Consider the following 22,088-nt stretch of genomic DNA (forward strand, 5'->3'; position numbering starts at 1 on the left):
CAAACATGACAGCTTCTTGGTTGGGTAGAGAGTAAACTTCAGGCCATTTGCTGAAATAATCCACGGTCACCAGCACGTACCTGTTACCAGACTCGATGAGAGGAAGGGGGCCTTTTCTAGCTGCGCAGTGAACGCAGTGCCGGCAGTAGTCTTCCGTGTTGCGCTGGCAGTGGCCCCAGTAATAGCTCTGCTGTAGCCACTGCAAAGACTTGTCCCATCCCTGGAGCTCTATGCACTGCAGCCAGGACATCAGGCTGTAAGGTGCTGGGGACCACCAGCTGACATATCTCCACCCGGGTGACTGGCTCCAGCCAGCACCACTGAAGCACTCTGTCTCACTCACCGCAGCTTCCTTCCTGTTGCTCTCGCTGTTCCCTAGCCACAACCTTCAGGAGCCCAGGGGTGGCAAGACAGGGCAAATGCATTGGTGTGTATACTGCCAGCATGGTGTTGAATCTCAAAATTGAACTTCTGCAGCTGTTCCAGCCAGAGAGCAAGTTGTCCTTCAGGTTCCTTAACCCTCTGCTTTCCTATGTTGGACCAGGTCGAACATTACAATTTTCCCTTTCCATTCCAATGCTCAACCCTGTCCGACATCATCAAAAAGACGTAAAGCACAAGTCTCTGGTCTTATTTTCTCCGGAAAAAGCAGAGAAAACCTTTCAATGGCTAGTGAGACTGATAGGAGCCGAATGAAACCGAAAAAAGGGAGTTTCTCATAGCCTCAGGCATTACAGAGAATACGGACATAACAAAGGAAGTAGCTGCTTCTGCATCCAGAGCTCAAAGAATATCATTGACATCTGCAGAGCTTTTTGAGATGTTATAGGAACACAATAATAACTTGGATCGCATTATTGAGGAGTTTGGTGATAAAACGAGTGATCAGGAGAGGATTTATCAGTATGCCCGTCTATAAAGAGTTATGTGAAAAATACAGCGAACAAGGGGTGGGGCTTACAGTACTGAGTGGTTTTTTTTTTGCAATTCAAGGCCTTTTAAACCTGTTTTACTCTGAAAAAAAAAAACATTTAAACAGGGTGTATAAAATAAACAGCGCATGGGAAAATAAATTGGACCTGATGACCGCTGAATAAATGGACCGCTAAGGGTTGAAGCTGACCAGCCATTGAAGAGAGGCATGACCAGTTTGCAGTGTAAGATGTTGACCAGTGAGGTATGCCTTGAACGGCCGCAAGAGGGCAAAAACAGCCAGCAGTTTCCTTCTGCAATACCAGCACTCTGCTGTGCTGAATGTGCGGCTGTAAAAAGCAATGACACACTCACCTCTGCTGGGAAAGAACAGCGCACAGACCTTGATCGCATCAATGAACATTACAGCAGGAGCAAGTGGAACCAGAATGGATGCTTGGATCAGGGCCTCCTTCAGGGTGTTGAACGCTTGCTGTTTGTGAAGCAGCTGATGGAGCGCCACAGCGACTGTGGCAAACTGGGGAACAAAGTGTCTAGTAGGATGCTAATCCTAAGAACCCTCTCAGTTGACTCACGTTGGCAGAGGCTGGCCAGTGTTGTATGGCCTCCTTTGTTCGGGTCAGTCCTGATCCCACCTTTGCCCAAACAATGGCCCAGGAAGGCAACCTCTTGCTCCATCAGGCTAACTTGTCAGGATGGAGCTTAAGCCCGGCTGCTTGTAAGCAGAGTAGCACAGCATCAAGATTAGTCAGGTAAAGGTGGCAGCGTGTACCAGTAGGTCGTCCAAATAGACAATGGGCTGCTGAGGGGGAACGCCGGTGACACCAGATGGGGCCGTCTTTGTGATAGGTGGCAGTGCATCTGGAATCGAGTCAGTGGCAGTGGAGCTCCAGCCATGCTCCGTGACTGCAAGCTAAAATTGGGTCAGGAAGGCTTCTAGGGAAGCTGAGCTGAAGAAGCGGGGAAGCTTCAATCCAGGTCTGGTGGGCACTGGCCATGAGGAAACATTTTGCATTCAGAATACAGGAATTAGATACAGAAGTTTATAGTCCCGCAATTGCTCCATCATCGCTGAAAGAGATGGCCCCCACTCCACGCATACAAGCAATATTCTGTTGGGCAAAGATATATCATGGAGGGGAACGAACACAAGGCCACTCTGAGTATGACTGGGGCATAAGGTACCAACAGTTCCTGCAAATATGGCCCTAGACCATGAAGCACCTTATAAGTAATAAGAATAATTTTAAAATCAATCCTGAACTTAACAGGGAGCCAATGTAGTTATTTTAGAACTTGATGCAGCATTGTGAACTAGTTGGAGGTGATGCTGTTTAGAATAAGGAAGGTCAGCAAACAAATCCTTACACGAGTCTAGCCGAGAAATAACAAAGGCATGAACGAACTTCTCAGCATTTTATCAGATAGAATGGATCTCAATTTGGCAAAGTTCCTCAAATGATAAAATTAGGCCTTTATAACTGAGCTCATGTGGGTGTTCTGAATCCATAGTAATTACCACATTTTTCACAGTATGAGATGGAGTCTCATTTGTCATCAATATCCCCATCAAAAGATATTTAAAAACTAAGCGATTTAGCTAAATTGTGTCTAGAGCCCACTAATGGCACCTCTGTCTTATTGGATTAAGTTTTAGACAATTGATAGCCACCCACGACTGGATTTCACTCAGGCACGGAGACAGCACAGAACCCACCATCTCCGATTCAGTAGGAAAAATATATCCGAGTATCATCTGCATAACAATGAAATCCAAGGTTTATGTATGTTAATAATTGATCCAACAGGAAGCATATAGACACTAAAAAACAGGGGAGCAAGGATTGAGCCTTGTGAATGTTAAGAAGATGTTTGATATCATAGCAGGTTTGGAGAAGCAATCGGGAGAAACAATGAGCAGGTAACACGGAAGGCTGGAGATCTAAGTAGAAAGAGCAAGACCGAGAATAATGGCATGACTTAGGGTTTAAATAGGGAGATTGGCAGATATTATTGACAGGGCAGAATGGGGGAGGTTGTCTAATTCTTGCCCCCTGAATCACATTGAGGTTACAATAAACCTGCTTCATTACCATCTTACTTTTGCAAATGTACCAACAAAGAATGTAGGTTATGCATTATAATGGAATTTTATGCAGCAATGGTATTACGATGAATATTTGAAATACTTCATAAAGCTGTACTTTTTAACAAATACTGTTTTCCTCCCAGTCCTTGTAGAATAACTTTACTCGTGGTTCATACAGCCAGAATTTCAGACCAAATAAATGTCATCAAAATTTTATGGCATTGATACAAAATGACTAAAAAACAAGAGTTGACAATGCACTTGATTTAGTTAGCTTGAAGCAATCAGACATGGACACTGCCAGAAATAGTGCATGGTCAGAAAAATGTATTGCGCCATATTTTTACAAGATTTTTTGTGATCTCAACTTTCGAACTGGAAAATACAGCAATGCCTGGAGCAGGCAACCTTATTTGAAAACCTGGTGTTCAGCCAAATAAAGATAAACTAAGCCTATTCCTGGTCAGCATCACCATCATCTTGTCATGATCGTTACCGTGATCATGCAGTGTGTTATATTTGATTTATGTATAGGTATTATGTAAATATCAGTGAAGAATAAATATGTCATACATTTAAGTAACATGTATTTTTGTTCCATATAATGAAATAGGGATTAACGCCATTAATGTTATTGTTATGGCACAAATAAAAATGAATCTAAAAAATATAGCAATTTGAAAGCAGTGAGCCTTATAAATTAGGATGCAGGAATAAATATACATTACATTTTAGTTAATGTTATTTTTCAATCAGCAGAAAAGCAACAAGGATTTTCTCAGTACTATATATTTAATGACATATTTAGACAGCTTTTTACATATGTAGCTAAAAATGTCTGTGGGGGGTAAACATTTACATCTGTTTATGTTTTCCTTATACCAAATAGCTGAAGTTTTAATCTGAAGAGGACACTTGCCACATAATGTAAACCAATATATAAAATTTTTAAATAACAGACGAAAGTCTAATATTTTCACTAGCAAAAAACATTGGACAGGAATAGTCTCTTTCAATTGTGATAGATTTAAACTGCAGAGAAACTTGTTCTGCAAACAGTATCACATGTATCCTCAAACAACAATGCTAACTGATAAGTTACATTGAGATAATCCTTTGAAGTTTTCACAGCTGCAACAAATCCCACCAAGTAGAGAACACTTTCTTGCTAAGAGCACAAAAACATATACAATGTTACACATAGGTCAAGGACAAAAAAAAGGAATACATTTAAAGAAACCAATTGATTCTGGTTAAATACAGACTTCGTAAACACAGAGATTACAACACTCCCAAACTCACAGGAAGTATCATGCAAAGCACAATAGACATGTTGCTCCATCTTGTTCACCACTTGTACAATTGACATTTTAATGTTACTATAAAGTGTGTATTTAGCAGAGACAGAGGGACAAGCGATAACTGAGAACTACATGTTTTTTTTTTTTTTTTTTTTTTTTAATTAAGTGCTAGGTATGTCTGTTCTAAAGGCTGATGAGGGAAGAGTTTGTAAAATGGAGATGGAGAGTCAGTCAGAATACATACAAATAATCTTCGCATCAGTGTCTGGGAATTTATTAAACTGACACCAACAATATCTCTTGAAAGGAGCACGGAGAGCTGCCACAAGCTCTCCTAGCATCCTGCATTTGCCAAGACCTGTCTAAAGAGTTTACTAACAAGGACTGAACTTCATTTCCCACTATCCGTTACAGAAGGATCATAAAATGTACTAAGATGTAAACTACAGCTGTTATCATTTGTTATCACTGAACAAAAGCCTCCCCATCCCAAACACAAGTAGAACTTTAAAGACAAAATCGTTATTACATAAGTGTAAGTAGGATCATCTTAATATTATTTTACATGTCTCATTATCTTTAGAAAGTAATGCTGTAGAGTAAATGTATCCCTCAACAAATATAATGTTGGAATCACTTTATTTACATCATTATTTTTTTCTGTAAGAAAAAAGCTAAAGCAAGGAGTATAGTATTAAAATCAGACTCAGTTACTACAGGCTTCTGAATTACCCATCAATATCAATGTTGGTGCAAATTTCTCAATGTCTAAATTAACTGCAGCCAACAGGCTCAGCATGTACAGCATACTGTTTCTTTAAAATAGCAATTGTTTTGCACCCTAAAGGTCTTGCTTATCTTTAACTGCAAATGTGGATGCTTTTAAATGGACCTGCAATTCACAATATTTTTATGTATCCAATCCAAGTGCCCTTTTTTCAATTAAATAAAAGCTTCTTAAAAGATGATTCTGCCATACGCATTATGCAAAACCCACCGAGTTGAAGCTACTGGGAAGTATTGAGCACAAATTTAAATCCATTAAAAAATATAAAGGTTATGCAGCCCAGTTTTCTGCTGTCTAGTTCTATTGTGTACAAAGTAGCTTTCATGCAAATCATTACTACACTGACCCCTCCCCCAACTCCTGTTACATTGTGTACAAGTTCATAATTTCAACAATACAAATACATTTTCATTTAAAAATAAGTCATTTTATAAGGATGTTCATCTTTAATTTAAGATGTTTTACCTGCATTTAAGTTGTCTATACTAGTTAGCAGCCTACTGCAAAAGCTTGGGAAATTTGCTCCAAGGCACATTCCTAACACCCTCTAAAGGTATTAAACAGCAAAAACATGAGCCACACACCTAATCCTTCTTTATATTCCAAACACAAACAAACCAGTAACAGTAGTTCCAGGGAACTGCTATAGATACAAAAGGGAGAGCTTTTTGCTTGCACGGAGCTGCAGTCACTGTATATAAACACAAACTGCAACCAGGCACTAGTAATCAATTTATGCTGGATAAAGGACATGGCAGATTTCTGAAACAGTTGTGCCTATTCTGACTTAGAAGTCACCAGCTACCGCTGGTACAGAGCGGTATATACAGTAATTATTTTGGTCAACAAATTAAGTCAACAGGATTTTCTTGATTTTTGTTTGCCTTTCTCCTGCTTTAACAACTTCATTTAGAAAATATGTTAGCAGGGTGCGACTTGATTAGGGTGGGGGTTCCCTGGCTCTGCTCTTTCAATTTTCATCCCCGGCAGGGAAAATAGATTTTGTACTGACAATATCTTTCTGCTGGAAAATTTCATTTATACAGCTGATGTTCATGCCCAGATACATGTATTCTTCATCGCCTGCAAAAAATAAATAATGAGGACTCAGAGTTGGGTTATAGAAGTGCAATCATTTTGCATATAGAATGGCAATTCTGTGTATGCACACACAGCATACCGTCACTAAGCCTTTAGTTTTACATTTTAAATAATGATTTGGAATCAAAAGGTGTGTTTTGCAAATTGTGTTTGTAGTGTTATAAGCGTACATTGATAGTACCTTTCAGTTATTAATAATAATAATAATAATAATAATAATAATAATAAAACATGTTAAAGAACAATAACTGCATTTGCATGGTGTGGTGGCAGATGCTAGCATTGTAGTGATGTATCAACGTGCTGTATCTTTGTTATAGGCTTTCCTACTGTTTGGTAATTTGTGTATTTTATCCTCCCCACTGGAAATTTGACAAATGGCACCCTGTATGTTAGGTCTTGAAATCTAAATGCTCTATCAGTCTTGTATATATGGTGCATTTGTAAACACATGCTGGCAGTGTGAACAGTTAAGTTTATTAGAATAAACAATAATGGGCTACTGTTTTCTTTTCTCTGCTGGCTAGTGGAGAAAATGCATTTACAGCCCAGTTAGGGTAAAATGTTAAGACATAAAAAGTGTTGTCAGTCAGAATACAATAATAAGATTCTACTGCTGCTGGGGGCTTAATGGCCACCAGCTGCCTCTCTATATATATGTGTGTATGTAGCTTTGTGCAAAACAGAAATTCTCTGGTAACTGAAGCATTGGCACTTGGCAGCAGTAATTTGTTTTTCTTAACTCAAAATCCATTCTTCAGGTGGAAAACAAGCTTGGACTATTTTCTATGCCAGCCATTTCAGAAAACTTTGACAAAACCTGTTGAATAGTGGTTACTATACCATCTTGAACAAAGCATAACAAACACACAGAGCAGACCATATCATTAACATCAATGACAATACAATAGAATTGGAAAAAATATTGCAAGGCAACACACAAGTGCTGAAAATACATCATGGTAATGCAATGAACATTGTGTATTATGGTTCAAACCACTGGTATGCCAAAATATGAACTGTTACCACTGTGCTAACAATATATTATTGACTTACTGTATACCATTGCAGCTGTGCTACCATTGCTATTAGTACAGAATAATTGCATTGTCAGTGAATATCAAGGATTCACAATTACCCCCTCAAATCAATGTTTCGAAAAAGGGATTCTATTTGGTCTACAGCATTTCTCTCTGAACTAGAGAAAAAGAGACACATCAGTGTTCACAACAGCTGTTGCTTGCTGTCTGCACTTTTAAAAAGTTCACAAATCAAAGTACAGTAGAAGTTTTTTTTTATCACTTCAAAAGCTCAACAGTACATTAACCGTCTCCAACACCTTGAAAGACATCCCACAATACTTTGATATCACTGATTAAAATATCTCTTGTCTATGCTTGGGCAGGTATGATGATTTTGCTGTATGTGTACTTGGAAAGACTGGCCCCTGTTGTAGCTACATCCTCTTCCACATCTCGTGGCAAGTCATGGATTTGCTTGCAACAGGTAAAAGTGGTGAGAAAGGCCAGCCGGAAACGCTTATTCATGAAACAGTAAATGATGGGGTTAACGCATGCGGATGTATAGGAGAGTAGGTGGATGAAGGATATGGGTGCCCCAGATAGCAGCCTGTCCGCAGAGATCCTGTCAAATGCTCGCCAGGCATTGACTGTGAATATGGGGGTCCAGCAGGTGAAAAACATAATCACAATAACAATCAGCATGCGAATCACCCTCTTCTTTGCCACCAGGTGGGCTGTGGAGCTGTTGCTTCTGGCCCTTTTGATCTTGATACTATTAGTGCCGGGTAGCTTCTGCATTTCCATCTTCTCCTTTTTGGACTTATGGAAGTAGCAGCCATCTCTATCAATGTGTTTAATGCTGCTGTTACTGATTTTTCTTTCTGTAAACAAAGCATTGGCATATTTGAACATCTGTGAAGTGACATATTGTTTGGATATCCAAGAACCTGGGTGATCCAAGGTTTTGTTTTTGAACAGTGGGTTGGTGAAAAGGGCAAGTGCACATACTGTCAGACACTGTTTAAACAGTGGTCTGAAATGAATACAAGCAGAACGGTAGCCAGTTGTGCTTGACTTATTTATCAACAAATTTTATTCAAAGGAGTGCTAACCATGGTTTTAGGATTAGCAATATTATGACCTAATTGTAAGGAAATGGAAATCCCATGTGCAGATATGATTGCCAGTTTAACCTGACCAGGCATATAAAAGCACCTGGGACACTGAGCAGCTAGGTTCAGGGCAAAGACAGTGACCTGTAAGCACTGACCAAAGATATTGTTTTGGATATTGTTTTAAAAGCCTGAGTTTTGTTTGATTGTTTATAAAAAATATTTATATATATATATATATATATATAATATATATTATATATATATATATTATATATATATATATATATAATTGGGGGGGGTATTTGGAATGTAACACTTTCTGTATTGGCATAAACTCTATCATAAATGTATGTTCTTAATTTCCAATGCCCAGTTAAAAGTATGCACCACTATACATGCTCAATCAAGATGCCAAGTAACGTGCAGGACTGCAAGCCAAGACAGTCTGGAAAACCCTGGATTACATGTGCTGAAATAAATTGGGATTAGTAATACGAACCCTGTAAATTTCAGAATTTGACTGTTCAAAATAGTTTCTATATATCTTTTAAGCTTCCAGAATAAGAAAATAACTTGTTACCTCGGGATGATCTCCTATGAATTAGTTCAAACTTTATTCCTCTGTATAGTTCCAGAGAGATGAATCCATATGCCGTCATCATTACAATTCCAGGTACAAGGAAAAGAATCAGCAACAGGAAAATGTACCTATAATACAAAAGAAGTCAAATAAACCAGCACTGTTGCCTGTTGAGACACAGCCCTGCTGCAGGGGTTAAACACAAAACAAGTGCTGGATGTAAATTGAACAGGCATTAGCTTACTACACTGCATATGCTGTATTAAAATATTACTAGATTAGATATGAAATTACTGTCACTTAATATATTTAATATGACCTCTTCGTTCAAAGATGCTAATATAAGTGCCAAACAAAATATTAACAAATACTTTTGAAAAGCAAAAGTACACAATTCAATAAAGACAATATCATGTGAGCATTATTAGAACTGGCCTTCAAAGTACATTCAAACATGTATTAATAACACATTTCATCAGAAACATTTAAACAAAATGAATTACCTATTTCATGCTCTGGTAAATTTAATAAACTGCATAGTTACCATGTATAGTTTCAGCGTAATCTAAAAGAAAACAATAAAGCGATGATTGTTGTCCAGATTTTGTAGAAATTAATTTGAAGGCGAGAGAGTTCTGCAGACTAGTTTTTGTAGACATGGATATAGGATTTTCTTCCCAGCTATTACTGGTTTAGTTAGTTTTGACGTTGTAATTTTTACTAATATGTTTAGCAAAGTCTTACAATTACCAAAACTTTTACCTCAGACTTGCTATTAAACACTGTTGATGTTAGCACAAGTTTCAATAAACCATGTCTTTGGTTTGTTTGTAGAAAAGTAATTTTTTTCCCTCAATGTTCAAATTTAAAGTTGCTTACAATTTGATAAAGTTTTTAAAACTTTTTACTAATCTTCAGCGATCTTCACGATACAATGTAGCAATTCTTAGGTGTGCCGATTCCACTTTCTACAGCATTTTTTTTAGAGAGAGAATACAGCATAGAATACTTTTCTTGTCAAAACAATAGGTTATATTTAGGGCGTCTGTTTTTTTTTATTTTTATTAATTTAATTTTCGGTGATTATTTTTAGCAATTTTCGAGTTTTAAGTAAATCTTTTTTTTTTCCACCACAATTTGCAATTCTGTTGTAAATCCTCTGTATTTTAACTGTAATACAGCTTTAAATCCTACAAACAAGCCTCCATTCCTAACTGTAATCTCATTTTAAATCTCGCAAGCGGAGTCTCCAACAGGAATGTGCTGCCACTCAGTAGTTGGGGTGGGTTTAAAGTATTCAGATCGAATCAATGACAGATACAAGTCAGGCAGGAGGGACATTGCACAGCTGCACTGGGAAAGGTCGTTTCTTTAAATGGGAAAGGGGTTGTCAGTGTGATTAGCGCATTTTATCCCCAAGCTGCCCATTTAGTTTGTCAATTTCCATGTTAATTTTTTTTTTTGTAGATTTTTCATTCTTGGCCCTCAAGAAAGTAATCTGGACAGTTTTCAAAGCAATTTTTTATATTTGTTTAGTTTTTTATCGTTATTAAGAAAAACAGAAATATGTTAGTTCAATAGAATTAGCATTGCAACAGCATTATAATAGCATTACAATATTATAATAATTGTGCAGCATATCACTTTTTAGAAATTATTTTTTGTGTGATAAGATTTCAAAGCAGACGCCCTTCAAACTCATCAATGCTAAAATCTTTTGCACATATACATCAGAAAACTTGCGTCGCAAATTTTCAGTCATGTCATACACTGTATCTTCCAGTTTCAGCTACAGATGTATATTGTTGTTATGTGCATTATTATCTGTGAAGTGTTGGTAAAAATAACTAAATAAATTGATCATTTTGACCTGTACCAGTCCTGACAACGCGTTGCAAGGACTGTTCTGCAAAGGGCGCAATGTTGGGCGCCCCCCCCCCCCCCCTCGCGCCCACCCCCCCCCCCCCCCCCCCCCCCCCCCCCCCCCCCCCCCCCCCCCCCCCCCCCCCAACACCTTTTCAACAAAAAAGAAATCCCCTCATCTCATTCTCTGTAGAGGCAGGCATCCATTTTTCACTCTCAGCTGTGCTTTCTACAGATGAGCAAGCACATTTCTTAGGGAGTCCTGCCATCTGCCAGTGAAAATTTTACTATATAGTCTGCTTATTTATGCACTGAAACACGTCAAAAAGATGTGTTAAACTTTGCAAATGCACATATAACCCCCTGCAGGCTATTTTCACGGGAGTGACAAATTTGGACTCGCTTGCAATCCACATAGAAATTGTGGGATATACAGCTGGGTGTTCAAACTTGCAGCTTTCTGTGTACGAGTCTCTCCCTGATAATACCATCTGGGCTGTGATGCTATCCTGACAAAGTATGTTAACATGAACTGTCTATATTCAGCACAGTGTGTGATAAGCCCCTGAAAATGCCACCGGCTTAGTGCTAAAACTGCAGTTCGGTTTTCTCTTTTGTCAGTTTGGTATTTTATATTGGTATTTTATGCAAATTTTGGTTTGTGAAAATCATTAGCGTTACATCCCTAATTTTACTACACCTTAAAGTGAAAATGCCCTATTTACAAAACACAACCATAATTTTTTTTGTGTTTGATTCTGTTTACAGTTCACCATTAATACATAACCAGCATATCATGCAATATTTAAAATGTACCCGTGTGTATGTGGAAGAAAAACTTTTTATAATATGTTTGAGTATAAAAGTGCTTCTTAATACCTATATAAAGCGGCTCTTTTTCTCCCAGTTTTGGCCTCAGCATCCTTTGCTCTGGTTGTGCAAGGCACCCTGGTAGTGGAAATGCTGCTAGTGGCGCTCCTGGAGGAGGCAGTTGAACATGAAGTGCCCACACTTCCCGCAGGCGAAGGAGCAAATTGAGACCTCCAGAGCACTGGGGTAATTGTCCCAGCTGCCCTCCTGCTGTGTAGCTGGCAAAGGTGCGGAGTCTTCAGACAGTGGTGATGGTGGCTCCTCCCTATGTGGCTCTGGAGCTGGCACTGGCTTCTTCGCTCGCCTCTGGGGGCAGCCGCTCCTCCCCTTCCTCCTATTTGGGGCAGTGGCTCCTCCTGGTATAGTGCCCGGGCTATACACAGCCGTGGCACCATGGAAGTGTGTTTCTCAATTATAGGCTTCCCACCAGAGGGGGTCACTCCATGGGCACCCCTTGTAGACATGCCCGAAGTCCCCACATTCTTCAAATACAGCAGCCCCTTCTGCCTCAAAATGGTGCTGTTGCTTGTCCACGATTCCATCCCTTTCCATCTTTTTTCGTTTTTCTTTTTGTCTTTTTAAAATAAGCTACAGTTCCTGATCTGAGTCTCTAGGGGAGCTATCCCACTTCTAGTACCATATGTGTCATGGTAGCATCACAGCCCAGATGGTATTTTCAGGGAGAGAGACTCAGACACAGAAAGCGACAAGTTTAAATGAGCTAGGGCTCTTTAATCCCAAATAAACAAAAATAGCAGACAAAACACACTTAACAAAACAAACTGCACAAGGGACAAAACAAAAGGGTTTACGAAAAACAAGAGGGAACAGCACATCACGGAACACGCGACACGGACCACGGACCTCCACCTCTATCACCAACATTAATTCTCTAATCTAACTAACACCCATGAACATCCTATTTTATACACCTGTGGCTGAAGCCTAATTAATCATTCAATCATTTATTCAATTGTTGGCTCCAGCCACATTCCCACGTGTTTTAACAGGGAGAAATTGAACCCCCTCCCTGCCAACCCAATATTCCCCACACCAACACATACATTAACATGCATACTTTAACAATTTTAATATGATAACGTAATAACGTTTGATTTATAATACCTACCTTATTGATTTTGACAGCCCTCTGTAGGGATAACCGCAGCGTCATACTTAGTCTGGTTGTTCAGATGTCTAGGGCTGTTTTCATATGCAAACACTCAGCCTGTGTACCCTAACTTTTGTTAAAAACAATGTAACCTAAAAAGTGCTAAACTGAAAGTTTTTGAAAAGTTGAGTCTGTCGTGTCTGTGAAATCAGTCTGAGCAGACCTGTGGCAAAGTGGTTAACAGTGTGCAGGTGCAGGTGATCAATAAACAGACAGACAATTACAATCCAGGTGCAATGTTGTTTAATGGTTTGTAATCCGATTGCTTGATGGCATAACAGTAAATAATAAACAATGTTAACAGGCAATACAGCAGCGTGTATTGCTCTATTTAAATCCCCGGTTGGTTCCAAAATAATAAACAGTCCCATTCTTATTCACACATGCGTAACATATAACACAAACACAAACACAAGTCCACAGTGAGTGATCGAGTGCTCGTAGTGAATATACAGTCCTTAATGAAACAAAGTGCAGTGATGTTGTCTGGGTTGGTGCTGGCCTTTGGCAACTGCTCCAGATCATGTTAACAGTCTAAACAATAACAAACAGTATTTTCAGACAAGACAAAATAAACAAAATGTAACTCACAATATCTTTCAAAACATTGGGTGCTCCAGGTCGTTCCGCAACCATAATTTAAGGAACAGATTACGTCGCTTCGTCCCCTATTTATACCGTCACACATGATCCCTTGGTAAACGACTGCAGCAACTCCTCCGATCCGTGGCTGCTAAATAATTTCCCTTCCGGGTTGATGAGATAATGCACCGAAGCTTTGCCCCCCTTTCTAAATGACCGACTTTCTTTTAACGCTAGGAATGAAGTGTCAGGCCAAATAGTCCAGGGTACTCTGTTCCCGTAACTTAGCACCCTCACAGGTTGGGAGGGAGATTTACCACCAAGAATCATTGTCTTTCTGTCACAAGACCTAATAAAAAAAATGAAGCAATCATGCTAAAATTAATAAAACTGCCAAAAGCCTTGAATGAAAATAAAATGTTAGTTGAGTCCCAAACCATTGTGGAACTGGAATAAACAGTGAACTGGGCAAAGCTGCAAAATGAAAGGGATGCTGCAGACAAATATCTGGGAACTGCTTTAAATTAGATGTTTCTGTGAGAAGGTCAGTTTATTTTTTATTAAGGCAGCTTCATGTTCTGTGCATGTATTGCAAAGTTTTGTTTCTTGCTTCATTCTATTTGCATATTGATTGAATTCAAGTGTAAGGGCCTTATCCAGAGTCATGTGTATATGCATCTCATAAACTGCAGTTCTACTCAGATGTGACTTACATGTGATTTGTCACTTACAACTGACTGCAGCGACAATGGGGGTACCAGAAAAATTATAAATACAAAAGTTTAATGTCTATTAATACATTATTGTATTATTTCTACTTTGTATGTAATTGTATAATACATTGGTATGAGTGAAGCAATAACACTGTATTGAGCTTACTTGTCACAGTTAAAAAAAATACTAATGGTATTCCCATTCCCTTGACTGCATAAATGCAGTTTGGTTTAAACTTTCATTTTGGTTTTACCAAAAAACCGACTGGATGTCTAAAAAAAGCTGAACCAGTTGACTAAAAAACAAACCGATCATAACCGACTTGTATCCCCAAGGAAAATGCCAAAACATTTTAATTTATATGTTTGTTTAGTCTTGGTTTCTTAGTGGTTTCCCTTTTTAAAATCCCTAACAATTGACATTTAGAAATGGTTTCACAGACCCTGATTATCACTAATTATGAACCGCCTTGCCTAAAGTATGAGGTATTTCTAAATTGGCCAGAGGTATTTCTAAATTGGCCAGTAAATATAAGTTTTCTTTCATAAAATCAGGTACAATGTCATGCAGTCAGGGGAGCACAGGTTTGCATCCTGGCTGTGTGAAGTCACCAGTCTTTGCTGGGTATTCCTAAGGGAGCGTTGCATAGCTCTGGTTCTCCCGCGGGTTATTAAGTAAAAACCGTCAGGAACTTTCTTCACTTCGCGCTACAGCGAACCCTGCTTGCCAGGTACCTAGTGAGCTCACGCAGACACCTGAGGCTTCTAACTTGCTGACATCCGCTCTCAAGTTCCTGGATGTAAAAGAGGAAGCTGGCTTGCTCGAGGGATCGGAGGAAACCCACTGAACACTCAGTTCTCCTGAGCTGTGGGGAATTGCTGCGATGAGGTAAAAAATGATTGGCCATTCCAAATTGGGGAGATAAATCGGGGGGAAAATAAATGGTCACATTAAATTAAATCAGTATGTTTTGTGCGTATACAATTGACAGGTATGGCGTAAAGTGATGATGTAATGCTTTTGACTGCTTAAGGTAAGAATGTGAACTGGTGCATGTGAGGTTAAACATCAGTCAGTGTATAAGGTTTCCCACGTTTGAGTGAGGACCCTACCAACTACAAAATTAAAATTCATATTTGCTATAGCAATAGTACACATTTGAAACCGATACAGCGAACAGAAATGCACAACAGCTAAGATTTATAGAATTATTTTGCTAGCTAAAACCACTTTGTGATGATAGTGCTTATAATGTTTTTTTTTTTTTTGTTTGTTTTTTATTATTATTTTTTTTTTATTTACCAAGGTTGCCAATCCTATTGTCTGGGTTTACATGTTACCATCAGAAAGACCTTTACTTTGTAACCATGATGCATAAAAAAAAAAAAAAGATCTTACCAGGATTGCTGGATGATGTCTGTTGACCAGGTAAGACGACACATGTTACCAGTGCTGTTATTGTCTCTGGTGAAGGGAACCAAGGTGCTTGAGATTGGATACGGTAGCATAAGAATGAATGAGACAAACCAAGTACAAGTGATCACTTTCAAGGCATGGGACTTGGTTTGCCAAACTCTGGACTGCAGAGGGTTACAAATCGCACTGTATCGTTCCAGGGAAATGGCAACCAGACTGAAAGTGGACACGCTTACAGAGATACCTATCAGACAGAAAGAAAATAACAGAAATAAAAATCACTAAAAAGGATGAAGCCTGCAATCTTTTAAAGCTTCCTTGACAAGTAGAAATTTGTATTGCATGACAGGACATGTGTGATATATAACTATTTTATATGGTGGACCTCTGTGCCAGTGCAGCTGTATTATTTAAAAATTAAATTGAAAGACAGCATCAAATAAATTTAAAAATACCACTATAACATTTGCAACGCATTATCGACCAAAATTCTTTAACGAAATCTTCAAAATGTATTAAGATATACTGAATTGATAATTTAAGATACTACAGGGAGCCAAAATGGCAAATCTCATGTTTTCACCAAACAGAATTTGTGTGAAGTAAACTTAAACTTTTTATGCATAGTCTAATACATTAAAAAAGGGTCCTAAGTAAACTTTTGACCCTTAAATTAAAGGAATAGTGAGTTGTATTTATGTTTTTTACTCTCTTCTCTTACAAAATCAGCAAAAAGACATTGCATGTTATAAACATAGGTGGAGAACTTAAAAATATAAAACATAAAACATTTTAAATCCCAAACTTGCTAGAATGTAACACTGACTGACTGGTGCTGCTGTCTCTATTGTGTAACAACTATGTTAGCTTTAAAACTGCCGCTAAAAAAAAAAAGTACTTTTTATCATCGAGTAAATTCCAGCACATCAAGCCCAGTGTCTCTAAATAAATAAAAAGGGCAGCTTGCTCCCACAATAATATTCCAAAGAAGTAGAGCACAATGTTTACACTAGCTCTGTACTGCAAACATTTAACCTTTTCCTAACCAAATCCAACTGTATTCCACCCGTTATTACCTCTCTCTCCACAATTACGTGAAATATTGTTAAATGATGACTTTTTCTAAGGCTGGTATTAAATGTTATTTATAGGGCTGCAATATTTAAAGCAGATTTAAAGAAATGCCAAAAAAAACAAAACTGTGAAAACATTAATTACATTAACTTGTCAAAAGCATCAGATATCTTAATGGCAGCTTTATTTGTTTTGTTATTTTGTACTTACTACCATAATTAGTTGCCATAATTATATTTAGATTTTAAACAAACACTCCTCTCATAAATCATTAAACGTGCAGTAATATGGGTTACACCATACACTTCAGGGATTGAAATAAGACTCTCATTGCATTGCAGTTTGATTCATTCCTGTTTTGTTATGAGTTTAATAAGATGTGCCTGTGCTTGTTACTGACAAACTGGGTCTAATCAAGCTCAAATAAAAACCTGGATCAGGTTAAATTTCTATAGACTAGGATCTTATGCCCATCCCTGCACTTACAATAAAACCTCTATCACAGGTCATCTTTTCCCCATTTTGGTTTAATATATGAATGCCGTGACTCTAAATGACTGTAAATAAAAACAAGCTAAGTAAGCTACAGTATTGTGATCTCTTTACACAAGTAGACCAAGATTGTCTATTAAAATAGCTAGAATCACAACCTGCTGTCATCATTATGAAACAGAAACAAATATATATGATCCCTTTCAGACTAAACTGCAATTTATTTTCTCAGCACAATTATGTTTAAAGTTGATATGGTTTTCAGTCTGTTTAAATTGTACGTGCAACAGTATTTAAACTGTGATGTATTTAATGGCATTTATGTGATATTTTGTTATGACATGTAAGTCAGACATACCTTAATTCCCTCGTTAGAGAAAAGGTCACATCAAGGGTAGTTAATTCTACATAAACAAACCTCATCTTATTTAAAAATAAGATGAACTGTTAACGAGACAGCTTGTTGGTGTGCTGGAATGAAACCTCACTGTGTATAATTGTTAAAATCTTCGTTTATATCAGTTTATATCCAGTTTTATTACACTTTTAACCAACCATGCTATAAATAAAAGAAAGGGGATACACACATAAAAAATTCCAGAGGACTGACAATTACTTTAGTATTACTGGGATTTAAATAGTCATTACTTATAAAACTATACAGTCAGTGTGTGGTGACCTGACAACCTAGAATGAAGGTATTTTACATCCCAAGTATACTGTCCAAATACAAGAGATATGGGGGGGGGGGGGGGGGGGGCACCTGCTATAAGGCTGCAAATAGTGTGTAGGGCCACCATGGATAGCCAATATAGGTTTACATTGTTCTAGTGGCTAACCATACTTCAATACTAGTTCTAATTACTTCAAGAACTTCAATTCTCTTGAGTGGCCCACAACTGTTTCAGACTGTTCCTTGTGACAGATCAGTACTTTGTCATGCTTAGATATAGAAGTCTCTGGCAGATAAGCACAAACTATTAGTCCTTTATCATTGTCAGTCATATAACAGGGAGATGCAGCTTTTATATATTACAGAGAATGTGTCAGCGATCTAACTGCTTTGTCAGTTTAATACCTGACCTTAACACTTTAATACATATTCATAAATATTAACCCTTAGCTTGTCCAGATTACATCTCTGTTTATAATCCCTATGCATGTCTGGGGCAGAGTATCCTCAGAGTGAAATGGAAACTACTCTTCATTTGGCTTTAACAGGTTACCCTTTACTTAACATGGCTGTGTGACAGAATATTGAAAATGTAATATTTTGTCACTCAAGTTATGTGCCGGTATTATTTTTGTATTAATTATTTTTTATGAATTAGAAACTTTTTAGTTCTGTTTTTTTTTTTTTTTTAGTAACAGCAGCTCTTATTGTAACTTACCCATGAAGTAGGCAGCAATTTTACAGACTCCACTGCCAAATATGAAATCCTTCATCAGATTTGGGATGAGGGTGAATGGCATACAGAAGAAGCAGAGCATTAGATCGCTCACAGCCAGGGACAGCAGGAATATATTGGTCACAGTTCTCATCCGCTTGTTTCGCACCAGGACTGCTATGATCAAGGTATTTCCCAGGACGCTCAACAAAAATATGAGGCTATATAAGAAAATCCTCACTGTTTGATTCATATCTGTAAATTTTCAACTTAGAAATATATATATTATAAAAATATAACTACTATATATATATATATATAGATATACTATATATATTATATATATATATATATAATATATATATAGTATTATATATATATATATATATATATATATATATATATATATATATAATAACCTAATTGTTCTATGCATATGCCATGTTGGGCTAACTAAACCCATGTATATAAGTAGGTAGCAACATTAAGATTAACGATTTAGGTGGAATACAATCTAGAAATCATAAATTACATGATAAAAATGACAGTTTGTGTCTATGCATTGTATCAGAATTGAAATGCATACATGCTATGCCATTAAATTACATTAACTAAATGCATTAAGCTTAGTTAAACCAATTATTATGATAATAAATCAAACACATTATGTTTAGATATCGTTTTAATCATTTATACAATTTCAAAATGCAATTCATATGTTATTGACCAATGTCATTTTGTTCACGTTGATTTTCTCACTACGGTACAGTAATTTCCCCGTTTTGCAAATAAATTGTCGGCTTTGTCCATTCGTTGTCAATGTTTGTTCATGTGACACTGCAGAAAGCAACGAACCATTAACTCAATAAGCATTCAGTGATATTTCTCAAAACACCCTCACATCTTCTGCAAAAACGGCAATGTTATCAGCCTTTTTAAAAACACAGGGATCTTAAATAATCTGCTTGTTCTTTTATTATAATAAAATGCATTTCATTCTTCTTCGATTAAATATTTGTTGGATTAAATTGATCATAACCTACAACAGCATTTATTAAACAAAACAAAAAAAACTTTTTTTTTTTTTTTTTTTTTACCTTTTGGTGGAGGTGGTGGTGTTGGAGGTGACCCACAGTATTCGGTCTGGTTGTGTAATCCGAGCTCGCATAGCATATTGTCAATATCGGTAGAATTAAAATCCATATCAGAATATGCAAATGTTTCCATTTTTACAAAAAAAAAAAAAAAAAAAAAAAAAAAAAAAAAAAAATTAAAAAAAACCCATTCCAGTTAGTAATTACTAAGAAATGTCTGATGCTCGATAATTATATGGTATTTCGGTGGTATGGTTTAACCAATGTTTGATCGATTTATATCTAATTATTATGTGGTATGCACCGTATTTAAACGCATCCCACTCGTTTCAATATACTTGTGTTTGCACAGCTTTACTTTGGACCTGTTCACCTGCCCAGCTGAGTTCTGTGCTCTATGCCTGTTAACAGGTTGGAATGATCCTAGCAGTGTTAAGAGAACCCAGTGAGATCTGTCAGCAAACCCCGCCTTCAAAGTTCCATTTGAAAAACCTCAAGAATGTTTAGATTGCGCTAGTTGTAGGCCTACTCTTATTTATTTTCTTCTCCCTGTTGATGTTTGATCATTTTCTTCGGCGTTTTGCTATAGCATAGTATGTGCCCAATTACTGCGATATATATATAGTATATATATATATATATATATATATATATCTATATATATATATATATCTACACACCTGTGTACCACCAAACACACACACATATATATATATATATATATATATATATATATATATATATATATTATATATATATATATATATATATAGAATACGTATTGTCCTTTTTACGGTGGGTAAAAAGCGTACTTGTCTGTAAAACGTTTTGCTATATCATGAAATTGTAATTGGGTTATTTAAATAAAGCAGCATTTTTATACATATTCCTTCTGTGTTTTTTTTGTTTTGTTTTTGTTTTTTGTTTTATTTGTTTTTTGTTTTTTTGTTTTTTTCTATGCCATGACTCCAGCATTAATTCCAAATGTTTTCTTAAAAGAAAACATGTTGATTGAATTTGGCCCTCGTGAGTCCCAGTCCCCGCAGAAAACTGATCTCCAAAAATATTTTTTTACAGGTTGCATAAGAATTGACTGTGAAGTTAGTTGACCAAACAAATAAACAGTTAATAGAACAGAACGTGGAAACGATGACTACGTATTGCTTAAAGTAATTATTTAGTAAAGGTAATAAAAACATCAATAAATAAATAAATCTGGTATTATCTTTATGCAGGGCGGAACTGATTCTGACCAGCATAAAGTCTATTACATAAATGTTTCTTGCAATGGTGTTTTCATTTTCATCTAACTTGTGTCTGATCTATATTCTCACATTATAATATATTTATAGAACTTGTCAGCTTTCCTACATTTTTACCCACTGCACGAGGAAGTAGATAGGAAACACACTTAAAACTTGGTACCTTATACTGAGAAATAATTAGTCAGTCACCAATTCGAATCAAAATGTTTAAGTTTGTTTTTGTACTTTCCACTTATTTTTATTTTGTTTTAACAGCACGTGTTTTTTTTGGGGGGGGGGGGGGGGGGGGGAGATTATAAACAAACTAGACTGCCAATTTGACAAGGTTGGTTTTCTTATAAGGTTCAGAAAGTTAAACTATGAAGTAATTATCTTTCAGTGTACCACTGAACAGTAATAACGTTTGGTTATTTACCGTAACCCTGGTCCCTGAAAGAGAAGACGACCACCAACCAATAGTTTTGGGATATGCCTGTGTGGCGCGTCATTCTTGCAATGCACAGGCACGGCAGGGGTAAAGTAAGTATATAATTAGTGCTTCTTTTTTTCGGGATTTATTAATTGCATTTTCGGTGCTTGTTTTTGCAAAATTTAAAAAAAATAATTGTATTTTATTTATGTGTAACAAACACATTTTTTATGTATATATATATATATATATATATATATATATATATATATATATATATATATATATATATATATATAGTTGATAGTGAATGACACTTTTGCACACATAACTTTAACATGGTTATCTATTGTTGATAGTTTCTATTGTATACTGTTGAAGAAATAATGTTGAATATGGAATCATGATTGAATCTGGAAATGTCAATTGCATTATGCTGAATCAATTATTATATTTATAAAAAAAAAAAAAAAAAAAATCACTTTCATTTATGTGGCAGATTGCTGCAGAATATACTTAGCACCCGGGAGGGGCACTTGTTATTTCTGATCAGGGTGGGATCAGCCAGGCAGAATACCAGAAGAAAAATATAAAGTAGACCATACTACTATGTCAGGCAATGAACACTATTTTATTAAATACAGGTTGTAAACTATACTTAATAAACAGGGCAGATCGAGAATACACAGTCAAGGCAAGCATTTTGCACTGTCCGTTAATTAAAACAATAACTGGCAGAGAATCCCGCTCCGCCAGAGGGAGAATACCCCGTGCCGCCAAATAGGGCGTGCCCTATCCTGCCAGCGCCAGAGTCCCAGAGAG

The 22,088-nt window shown here is 36.9% G+C and overlaps 1 protein-coding gene across 1 annotated transcript; it reads right to left on the reverse strand.

Moving 5' to 3' along the window:
• Nucleotides 1-7,602: 7,602 nt before the first annotated feature.
• LOC121325911 (cholecystokinin receptor type A-like) lies at nt 7,603-19,725 on the reverse strand. The gene is made up of 5 exons (XM_041269022.1): nt 19,596-19,725; nt 18,502-18,753; nt 15,527-15,788; nt 8,929-9,056; nt 7,603-8,114 (listed from the first exon to the last, which is right to left on the reverse strand). Exons 1-5 carry the CDS (start codon nt 19,723-19,725, stop codon nt 7,603-7,605), a joined length of 1,284 nt encoding a protein of 427 aa, XP_041124956.1.
• Nucleotides 19,726-22,088: the final 2,363 nt, after the last annotated feature.

This window comes from Polyodon spathula, chromosome 1 (genome assembly GCF_017654505.1).
Source record: "Polyodon spathula isolate WHYD16114869_AA chromosome 1, ASM1765450v1, whole genome shotgun sequence".
NCBI classification, from domain to species: Eukaryota; Metazoa; Chordata; class Actinopteri; order Acipenseriformes; family Polyodontidae; genus Polyodon; species Polyodon spathula.

Excerpts from the sequence above, each read along its gene's own strand:
- LOC121325911 (XM_041269022.1), bottom strand. The coding sequence starts at position 19,725 with ATGGAAACATTTGCATATTCTGATATGGATTTTAATTCTACCGATATT. Across the intron at positions 15,789-18,501 it reads AATTGCTGCCTACTTCATGG|GTATCTCTGTAAGCGTGTCC; the intron begins GTAAGTTACAAT and ends TCTGTCTGATAG. Across the intron at positions 9,057-15,526 it reads GACATCATCCAGCAATCCTG|GTACATTTTCCTGTTGCTGA; the intron begins GTAAGATCTTTT and ends TTTGTATTATAG.